Source organism: Arvicanthis niloticus, chromosome 26 (assembly GCF_011762505.2).
Source record: "Arvicanthis niloticus isolate mArvNil1 chromosome 26, mArvNil1.pat.X, whole genome shotgun sequence".
NCBI classification, from domain to species: Eukaryota; Metazoa; Chordata; class Mammalia; order Rodentia; family Muridae; genus Arvicanthis; species Arvicanthis niloticus.
In genome coordinates this window covers 8,499,428-8,510,705 of record NC_133434.1, presented here as the reverse complement: position 1 = coordinate 8,510,705, position 11,278 = coordinate 8,499,428, and the positions used below count along the sequence as shown (strand labels likewise).

Below are 11,278 nucleotides of genomic sequence, written 5' to 3'. Positions count from 1 at the left end.
TCCCTTTTCCCTTCCCCTTCTTCTTCCTCCTCCTCTTCCTCCTCCTCCTCCTCCTCCTCCTCCTCCTCCTCCTCCTCCTCCTCCTCCTCCTCCTCCTCCTCCTCCTCCTCCTCCTCCTCCTCCTCCTCCTCCTCCTCCTCCTCCTCCTCCTCCTCTTCTTCTTCTTCTTCTTCTTCTTCTTCTTCTTCTTCTTCTTCTTCTTCTTCTTCTTCTTCTTCTAGTGGCCAGAGCCAAAGTATGCTCTTTCTGTTACTTTGAGCCTTTCCATCATTTTCTGAAGTATCCCCCCCCCCCACTATGTGGCTGCCTACAAATGACAGATTTCCTTTCTTCCTCGTGTCTATCTTTCTTCTCTAGGCAGGTGCAGAAATTTACAGTTTGCCTGCTCTGGGATTTTTTTTTTAAGTCAAATAAAATTGTCGTTGAGGTTTCTTAGTCAATTTTAAAATTCTATTGTCAATAAGGCAATAAGTAACTAAATACCCCAAGAAGGGTACTAACTAATGAAGATTTAGTATGAGAATTTGCTCCTCCAATTATGGACACTGAGATGGTACAGGGTCTGTATGGACTGGAGAATGGAGAATTGAAAAAAAATGGTGGTAACATTCAGCCCCAGAACAGATAGGTGAATGTGGGGTGTTGCTGTGAACTCCGGCATCAGCAGGTATGAGAGTCAGGTTCTTCGTATATTAGGATGAAATGATGCCTTGCCTCAAAAGAAAGTATTTTGCTCTCTCCTGCCTTTCTCTTCTATTCAACTCACAACAGATTGACTGAGACTCACAGATTCAAGTACTAATAACTTCCACACTCACACATATGACAAGGATGTGTAAGGTACACACAGATTTTGTTCAGGTATTTGGGCATCCCTTGGCATGATGAAATAGAACCAGACTTTTCCTCAGTCATGTTTGGTCCTTTGTTCTCTTTTTTCCATCAGCAGTACTGATGAGAGCAGTAAGGATCTCAGTGATATTAGCTCCGAAACATCTTTTGTTTGTGCCTGTTTTATTGGGACTAAATTCTAGAAACGGAAATAATCCACAAAATAGAAATTAGGAACTTTTTACAAGATGCCCTCGAGTTTTTGTACTAATTAAGAATGAATCCCTTTTATCTTGCCTAAAATTGTGTATCCTGTCAATCAAGGTAGAGGGGGACCTTATTAACATCCGACTAAACAGAAAGTGGATTTGTTTTAGACATTTTTGAAAGACCATCAGCACTGATAAGGAGATTCTAGTGTATTCCTCTTACAAAGCAATAGGGCTGAGAAAATTAGTTCTGGGATGCCTTGTGCAAGGGGCAGCAAGATACAGTTATGGATAGAATGTCTCAGTGGTAAAACAGGATTCCTGTGAGATTACAGATGGCTTCACTAAGCCTCACAGGTCATCGCAGAAAGGAATGTCTGTAAAGACACTCCCCCACGATAGCTTATCTCCCTTGGGCCAATTCTTTCAGGATGGAGAGACATGCAGCTCCCTATGGTTGCAACTACTTCCTCATTCCTAGCTCCTTACTCTGCTCCTATTAAAGGTCAAAGCCAGCTTTTTTCCTTGGCAGACCCCAAGATTCTCTGGGGAGAAAGGCTGCCCCTCACTATATGTGCTAATAAACATAGCCCTGTTTATTGACATCCAGACTTCCTGTCTCTTTCTGCTGCCGCAGAAATCTAACAGTTGTCAATAAAGAGGGAAACAGGATTCTTCACACACTTGAAAACTCACTGACATTTGTCATTGCTCTTTTCCCTTTAGCTTGTAATTAAGCGAGTCCTGAGTTCTGCCTCATTTAACGGGAACCCTACCTGTTATAGTTTACCTTCATAGCTCTGTCTTTGGATAACGCTGTACTGAGATTTCTGATATTTAGGGGGAGACCTTTGTCAAACTCTTCTCCAAGTTTGCCTCACTATCAGCTCTTGTGTTCATGTCTGCACCGGGCTCCTTTCCGTGTACTGAAGGTTTCACTTTGCATGATGCGTGTTTGCACAAGTAATGGCCTTTCTTAGGGCCCCCTTCACCTCTTTGTTTCTAATGGTATAAATGAAGGGATTAAGAAGGGGCGTAAGGATAGTATTTAGCACGGACACCACCTTATTAATCTTAAAGGAGGAGTGTGCTGTGGGTCTCAGGTACATAAACAAGACAGCTCCATAGAGCAGAGAGACTACTGTCAGGTGCGAGGCACAAGTAGAAAAGGCCTTTTGGCGGCCAGTGGCAGAAGGGATCTGTAGGATGGTGGATAAGATGGAGACGTAAGAAATGATAGTGAAGAGGAGTGAGCCTGGGATCACAAGGATGGTTGCCAGGAGACCCAGTAGTTCCAATATGCTGGTGTCCGCACAGGCAGCTTTCAAGATGGGACCCACATCACAGTAGAAATGGTTGATGACATTGTCGCCGCAGAACGGCAGCTGTACAAGCAGCATTGTCTGACAAAAGACAATAGTGAAGCCTGTTAGCCAGGAGCTGAGGGCCAGCTGTAGGCAGAGATTGCTGGTCATAATGGTGGGGTAACGGAGGGGCTTACAGATGGCCAGGTAGCGGTCAAAAGACATGCTGCCCAGAATCAAGAACTCAGTGGTCCCCAGGAAGAAATGGAAGAAGGCCTGCAGCAGGCAGCAGGCAGTGCAGATGACTGTTTTCGACACCACAAAGGTTTCTAGCAATTTTGGGATGACGGTGGTGGTATACCAGATCTCTAGGAAGGCTAAGTTACAAAGGAAAAAGTACATTGGAGTTTGAAGCCTGGGCTCAATCCAGACAATGAGAATAATGAGCCCATTGCCCGAAAGGGTTAATATATAGATGAGAAAGATCACTATGAAGAGAAGGGCTTCTGAGCCTTGGATGCCAGGGAAGCCTAGGAGGATGAACTCAGTGATTGCAGTGCCATTTCTCATGTCCTTCAATCTCTTAGGAAGACAGCAAGGATGTAGTTCTTAGAATCTGATGACAACAACGATGTCGACTACGATGATAATTCTAGTCAAGAGATAATGGTTGTTTGCTTACATTCTAGATGTATCTCTTATAAATAACAGAAAATTGGATTTTAAAAATAGTTGGCTATTCACCGGTATTCATTCATTCATTCATTCATTCATTCACTAATTCATTTATTCAGTCAGTGGTGCTGATAATGTATCTCAGGGCTTTACGCACGCTAGACAAACCCTCTACCATGCAGCCACAGCTCCGGCCTGATTTTTATAATTTTAGAGCGTAGTCAAGGAGAAGTGGAACAACAACAGTAATAGATTTGTATCTATGGTCCTTCAGGACATGGCTGTATTTCAGGTCCCTTCTCCTCCTCATGTACGTACCCAGTAGGTATTACTTCCTTATTGATTGATGATCTGACTTTAGGCACCTAAACCGACTTTAAATTCTTAAAATTCCATTTATTTATGTGTGGGTACATGTACATACATGCCATGGCACACGTGCAGAAGTTAAAGGACAACCTGAGGGAGTTGATTTTCTCTTTCCACTGTGTGGATGCTGTAGATTGGACTCAGGCCGTCAGGCTTGTTGAAGCACCTCTCCTTCCTAAGCCACCACGCTGGCCTCAAACCAGCTCTTAGTACAGTTTGAAAGTATTACGTCAACTTGAAAATGATAAAAGTTTTTACTCTTATATACTTATGAAAATAATAATTTTAAATACAATCTCTTTTCTCTCGACAAGCCATATAATAAAGTAAATAGGGCATAATGTATATATGAAGCACATGTATAAACACAACTGAGAGGTCCTGAGAACTTAACCCTTATACCTATAGTATATTCTGAAAGAAAAGTATTTTTCTGGTGGTGAGGTTTGAACCTGGGAGCAGGTATATGCTAGACAAATATTGTATCCCTCTGCTATGTCTCTAGCACAGGCTCTACATAATAGTACAGATGTAGTGAAGAAAACTCATGTTACATGTATTTATAAAAGTAACTAGCCGGGCAGTGGTAGTGCAGGCGTTTAGTCCTAGCACTTGGGAGGCAGAGGCAGGTGGATTTCTGAGTTCAGGGCCAGCCTGGTCTACAGAGTGAGTTCCAGGACAGCCAGGACTACACAGAGAAACCCTGTCTCGAAAAACAAAAACAAACAAACAAACAAAAAAACAAACAAAAAAATCATTGCTATTATATAAGTGGGTGGGATGAAAGTTAGAGTGGATGCCTTAAATTTTATTTGTTTTATAATTTTCTTTCTTTGTTGTTGTTGAGAGAAAGGGAAAAGGGTTGAGACACAGTCAGCCTTGGTTAGTTTGGACTTCACTATTTTGCCCAGACTGGACTTGTACATCCTCTTGTCTCTCTCCTGAGTATTTGTGATTTTGTCCTATAAGCTTAGCTTTGAATCAAATATTTGTTAATGGGTCCACACTCTAATTAAGGTTCTTTCTTTTACTGGGATTTAATAAAATGATACAAACTGAGTAAACAAGACTCTGGAGGAAGTAGAAAAATATCTTTAAATTAAAATTTCTAGGGTCAGTTACTTGATATATGGAAACACATAACGCGCGCATATTGGAACTATAGACATTAACTTAAATAATACAAGCAGCTGCTATTGATACCAAATGGAAGATCCTGGAAAAACACATGTCTATCAAAACCTTCTTATATGATTCATTACCTATCATTGGTAAATAAACCATTCCCATTGCAATTTTCATAGACAGGATTTTCTTTTGATTCTGGTAAAGTTTATTAGAAAACCGTAAAATGATGGCCTGTGTTAATGAGAGCATTCTTCTTTGTCATTTTCCTTTGAAATGTGTAAGACAGAGTACTGGGAAATGAACTGTACAGTTTTAAAGTACACCAAAAGCAGCTTGAAGGAGAACGCCTCTGTCTCACTGATAGGTGGCTTAATGTCTCTCTAATGTGAGTGAACAATGAGAGGTTAGGGAAGAAAAGTTCCTCTGTTTCATCTCTTCTCTTCTCCAGACCAAGACAAGGTTATTTCTGTAATATCATAAGCTGAGTACTTTCCAAGAAATGGTAAGGAGAAAGGGAGGAAATTTTGACTTTGCATTAATGGCTGATGTAACTGGCCATCTGCCTGGACTTTTAAATATAGGGAAGCCATGGAATTGCCTTTCTTTTCTATGTAGAGGAGAGTGGAAGCCTCTCCAGATTAATATAAAATGTCCTAGTGCTAATCACTCCAGAATTGGAGAATCAGATGGATGGATTCCACCAGCACTTGATGAAAGCTTGTTATGTTTCAAATTCCATAGGCCACTAAGGAGCTCGCCACTTAATCAGGATATATAAACCCTCTGAATGATAACTGTAATATGAACCAGTGAATGAAAAGTCACTTGGTAGAGTCACACACAGGTTTCTTTGGAGAGACTCAGCAAACATCCTTTACCCAGAGACACATGGACAGAGAATAGAGTCAGAGTAAAAGAAGCATAAATTGAGTTCAGGGATGGGGCAAGGATCCAACGTTGTGAACTACAAGCAGAGTAAGGAATCTCATATGAATTGGAGCTGGGAGTCAGGCTTTTCCTGAAGATGGAGTCATATTGTTTTTGTAGGAGAGGGTCTTGAGTCTTGCTCTCATGGAAAGATTCATGGGTAGGCAGTGTAATGTCAGCTTTTATCCCTAACACACGTGCAAGTGGAACTAAACTTTATGGAGTAAGTCTAGGTGGTATCTGCATGAGTCCATTTGAGATCCTGTTCATAGTAACAACATGGTATCCAGGTAACCACACAGGGTGCAGACAAGAAAGAGCCATTTTTTTCCCTCCTTCTCTAAGGGATCTGGATTGGTACAGGAATAATGAGGATCCTGGAGTGGCAATAAAAAGATGCTAATGGAAGAACAGAGCCTGTTGAGAGGAGTGTTCCTAACAGGAGTGGCCCAGGGAAGGGATGCTGAGCTAATAGAGGCATCAGGAAATAGGTGGCAGCTTCCCAGACAGTGGTACAGGCAAGGTTTGGAGCACCCTGTGAACTTTTGTGATATTTCTGAAGGAAGCTGGATATCTCATACACACAAGTGACAACAACCCCTCAGACCAAACAACAGCAACAGCAACAGCAGCAGCAGCAGCAGCAGCAGCAGCAGCAGCAATAGCAACAACAACAACAACAACAACAACAACAACAACAACAACAACAACACAACTTTAGGAAACTAATGCTTCACAGTTAAAACACTAGAATCTATATGCTTACCAAAATTGAGTCCTATATTCTGTCGACGTTTTAATTCCCTATTAGGAATGTGTGACGTGTGGAGTCAGATGACACTCCTCCACCTTCCCAGAGAGCAGGAGATCGATGAGTTAGCTCCTTCCTCCACCCTGGGTTGGATCTCATATTGGAGTTTAAGTCTGTGTCTTTAAACTTTCAGCATTGTAAAAGTACAGCCCCTCACTGGGCTCCCTTTCTTTTCATCTCCGACATCCTTTCCTACCCACAGCTCAAACTGTAGGAAGGTCGATTGCTCACATCCTTCTTAGTACAGCATTCAAGGCCATTGATGACCTCGCCTTGTCTACTTTTCCAGCCTCACCTGCCACGTTTCTTTCTTCTTTCCCCAATTCTGTGTTCCACACAGGCTCACTCGGATTCAAAGTGGCAAATCACTACCCTGTTTTGTTAAACACAGTTCTACTGTAGCACAGCCAGACTCACTTGCTTTGGTTTTGACTGCCTGCTTTGGTGCTAAATGGCAGACTTGAGCAGACTTGCAACAAAGACCATACAGGCCCCCAGTCCGACTAAACCATCCTCTGTGTGACCCTTTGCACACACAGTGTGCTCACCCTGCTCTAATTCCCTGAGAGATCCACCCTTTCCTTTGCTTTTCAATTATTGCATGACCAATTATTACATAATGGGCTCTCCTTGTCCTAATGCTCTTCCCCACTATCTGCATTGTAGACTAAGTCCTACTTGACTTCTCGATCTCAGCCTAGGAGTCCCCTCCGCAGAAACTCTACTCCAACTTTCTAGATTCAGGCCAGCTAAGAGACTGTATCTATAGCCTTCTAACAAGGATGTCTTGTTAGACATGACTATGTCTGGCCGTGTCTGTATCTGAATACTTAAAGGACTGAATTATCTTTTTTGGATTTATCCATAGATGCTAAGCTGAGGATTTCAATAGTATCTGCAGGACCTGCATATAGAAGAGAGTGTGAAATAAACCCTTGAATGACATCTGATACATGATGTATAAGTTCATAGCTGTTGGCAGTATTCCCCCAGTTATTTAGAAGTTTATGTAGACTGATGTATTCATGCATTTATATGTGATATGTACTTGTATTTTAGACACCTGGGTTATGTCATAACAAAGACAATGTACTACAGACTGTCTCCAAGTCTGTTGGTGTGCCTGGATTCTCCTTATTAGGGCTTTACTGCATGTAAATCTTCATGGTCTATCTTTTCCTAAACAGGAAATGCTCGCTCTTCCTTCCTTCCTTCCTTCCTTCCTTCCTTCCTTCCTTCGTTCCTTTCTTTCTTCCTTCCTTTCTTTCTTTCTTTCTTTCTTTCTTTCTTTCTTTCTCTCTCTCTTTCTTTCTCTTCCTTCCTTTCTTTCTCCTTTCTTTCTTTCTTTCTTTCTTTCTTTCTTTCTTTCTTTCTTTCTTTCTTTCTTTCCTTCTTTCCTTCCTTTCTCTTTCTTTCTTTCTCTCCTTCCTTCCTTCTCTCTCTTTCTTTCTCTTTCTTTCTTTCTTTCTTTCTTTCTTTCTTTCTTTCTTTCTTTCTTTCTTTCTTTCTCTCTCTCTCCTTCCTTCCTTCCTTCTCTCTCTCTCTCTTTCTTTCTTTCTTTCTTTCTTTCTCTCTCTCCTTCCTTCTCTCTCTCTCTCTCTTTCTTTCTCTGCTTCCAGCATTCCCAGGTTGCCTTAGTACACTTGTCTTTCTTAACTCATTCAATGCTGACTGTCTTGAGACTGTGTTACTTTTTCTAAGTTCTGTTGCTGTAATAAAGGATTTTCCCCTTTTAAATTTTTCATTGTCTTAGAAGAAGAAAAAAATGTGTTAATATATGTATTTTATTTTCTGGATTTGAGCCAAAGTTTAATAGTGCCCTAAATCTTGCTTACTTTAAGTTTTTAATTGTTGACATAGGCAAATTCAAGTTTTTAAGGTTTTTGGTCATGGAGTTAACTTGAAGATTCCCAGCACGCTAGAGCCTTAAAGCACAGATCTTATGTAGTATACATTTCACAAGGGGAACTACCAAGAGTCACTCCTTGAGGATGGTACTGTGGTAGAACTCGAGTAAACACCTAGTTGGGACTCAGCATTCTGGTGCAAGAGAAAAATGTCATTTTCCCTGAAAGAGGTTGAGGGCTTTGTCGTGATTTTTCATTATGAGATTGAAATTCATTTGCTAAAATCTGCCTGATGATATCCATGCATCAAGGTTAACTGTATTTATTCATTTTAGAGAAAAACAAAACCTTATCCCAAGAAATAACTTTTTCCTTTCTGTAGCCAAGAGATACTTACACTACTGAGGATGCCTAAGAAAGCAGTTCTGGTCCAGAAGTGTGCCTCTGCTCTCGGTTCTTCTGAGAGAAACGGAATCTTGTCAGAAAGACAGTATAATCCAAACCAAAAAAAAAATGTTTCTTTTACTTCCTGTAAAAAACAAATGAATCCCTTTTCAGATCTGAAGGCAAGTGTCTTTCAGCATCACTGAATTCTCTCCATAAATACTTTAAGAAATCAGAAAATTCCTCAGTGTTTAGAAGACTTGCATTAATGGACAAGTTCATGCCAGTCCAACTTTTCTTCTCTGAAAATAATGACTTGTCAGTGGGCCACCTTTCTAGTCTCCTCTGAGACACCAGTCCCCATGGATGAACTTCAGATAGTCCTGGGAGAAAAGAAAGTTCTCACTAAAAGTTTATTTATAAGTCAAGCTCAAGAACTTTCAGTTTCTGAGTCTTAATTGGTATTCATCATCCTTGTATTCTTAAGGCAATTAATCTTCATCCGAGAGCCTACACTTTTCCTACTAAAAGTTCACTCTCTTAGTTTCACTAAAAGTGGAAATCAATGGTGTCTGACTGGTTAAGTGAGGAACTCCTCATGAACCATGGGTAGGACACTTTATTAACGATACGGCAAACGGTCAAGGACACAGGAATTTGAGAGCAAATGGAACAGAGTTGTATTTGAGTTGTGTATGAACTGTCTCAAAGGTGACTAATGAGAAAATCAGAGAGCGACATGTTCAGTGCTATTTAGAGAGCTGATAGAGAGGACAAAAATAACTCATCATTGGAGAAGGCTTTCTTTGAGATACGAAAATCGGTTTGGAATTGTAAATAGCTCCCATCCCGAGCCAAGAAGCTATCTCCAGTTGACATCTGCTTGCAAAGGAACAATTAAGTCTTTTCCAATGGAGCCTCACTGGGTATATTAACTACACACACAGCAGTAAATGACCAACACAAGATGAACTCAATGGTATTTTTATAGACGTTTCCTCTCATATCGCATTGTTTGAGCATTTTTGTCTTACTAGTTTTGGCTTGTAATTATGGTTTCCAATTTTGTGTTTTATGGATTTTGGTTTTGTGTGTCTGTCTCTCTTGTGTTTTCTTTCTTTACACCATAGTTTTATTATTTTTTATTCAAGTAGATAGTCATGTTTTTTTTTTTTTTTTTAATCAAAGTGAGAAAAAATTTTTCTAACAGCATTATATTTTTAGAGGAAAATTCCTTGGTCTCCTTTCCATGGCCATGCCCAGCACCCATTGCTATACCTGACCTGCAGCAAGAGACATTCAACTTTTAAACAGTGTAGTTCAGGCAACAGTTGTAACACGGGGGCTTCTCCCATATTCCCTCCTAGGGACCTTCCATCCTGTAATGTGGGCAGGGCCTTCCTTGTTGGCTTCCTTCCTTCCTGGATGCTTCCTGGATGCTTCCTGGATGCTTGGTTCCTGAGTGTCACCTCGCTCCAATTCTCTGCTATGCATGTTGGGATCCATTTCAATTTCATTTTGCTCCATCAACATTAAAGGCCATTCATCTGTCTGGCCTCCTCTAACAAGACACCATAAGTACGCTAGCTTATGAAAAGCACAAATACACTTTCTTTTAACTTTGCAGTTCTAGGGGCTGGACAGTACAAGTGAAGGCGATTGCAGATGCTAACGTCGCGAGAACCTACTTCCCAGTTCATTGAGGACTTTACTGGATCTTCATTTAGAGAGAGACAAGCCAGCTGTCTGAGGCTGCTGTAATCCTCATGGGGGCGGATCCATGAGAGCCTCATCTTCTCACAAAACTTCCCACCACCTTCAAGGTAGGAATGCCAACGTATGAATTTGGGGGAGAGTGTAAGTATTCAGTCCATTGCAGTTACGTTTGCTGCCAACTCCGTATTCTTTCCCCGTCTGCTTCTCTCTGGTATGTAACCACCAACTGCAGCTGTTACCTGGAGTCTGGCAGAAGCGTATGAGCAGCACAATATAGTAAAATAAATAGCTCAGTGTTAGCACAGTGCATGTAAACCCCAGAGTGTTCTCACACTGGGATGCTGATTTTCATTTTCTCTTTTCTGAATTATAAAACCCTGGTTCATTTGGTGATGACAGGTGAGTGCATTCAGAAACTGTTGTATGGCTCTGATATATAAGTGTGACACACCTCGGACCTCGGACATGCTTTGTCCAGAGCCATCATTTCTCACAGTTTAGTCACTTTGGGCACAAGGACAGTGAGCATTGTCAATGGTCATGTAAATGGTAAGTATACAGATCCATAATCCAACAAATGACGAAAAATTAAGAACAGGGGAGTTTTGGATTTTAGATTTGCTTCAGATTTGGGAATACTTGCGTATTCATAATGAGATATACTGGGGATGGGAACTGAATTTAGACGCAACAGTTCATTTAAATTTCAGATATACTTTATATAGATAGGCCGAAAGCAATTTTGGGTAATATTTTCAGTGTATCTACGTTTTGATATCAGTCAGGTGTGGAAATTTCCATGCACAGCATGTGGATGCTCAAAAGCTTTTGGATTCTGGTAAAGTTTGTATTGAAGAAGCTTAATTGTCAATGCTTAGAATCATTGCTAGTGTATGCTGGGTAACAAATCTGAGGGAATCTATGAGATGAATGCAGACCAGGGATGGTTACCTGGGTAACAAGATGGCCAGATCATTTTAATTCTACCAGGACTATATACTGAAACATCCACTTTTAGAGAATAAATAATTATGGTCCTGGATTATTCTGAGGCTTGCATAGTTCTTTGAAATACAA

At 40.8% G+C, this 11,278-nt stretch overlaps 1 protein-coding gene across 1 annotated transcript; it reads right to left on the bottom strand.

Annotated features, from left to right (window-relative positions):
- Positions 1–577: 577 nt before the first annotated feature.
- Positions 578–8,771, bottom strand: LOC143439032 (olfactory receptor 6X1). The gene is made up of 2 exons (XM_076924757.1): positions 8,499–8,771; positions 578–2,996 (listed from the first exon to the last, which is right to left on the bottom strand). The coding sequence occupies exon 2, from the start codon at positions 2,912–2,914 to the stop codon at positions 1,976–1,978; it is 939 nt and encodes a 312-aa protein (XP_076780872.1). The 5' UTR covers positions 2,915–2,996; positions 8,499–8,771; the 3' UTR covers positions 578–1,975.
- Between the last annotated feature and the right edge of the window lie 2,507 nt (positions 8,772–11,278).

What these genes read in the sequence shown, in the direction of transcription:
- LOC143439032 (XM_076924757.1), bottom strand. Translation starts at nt 2,914, where the DNA reads ATGAGAAATGGCACTGCAATCACTGAGTTCATCCTCCTAGGCTTCCCT.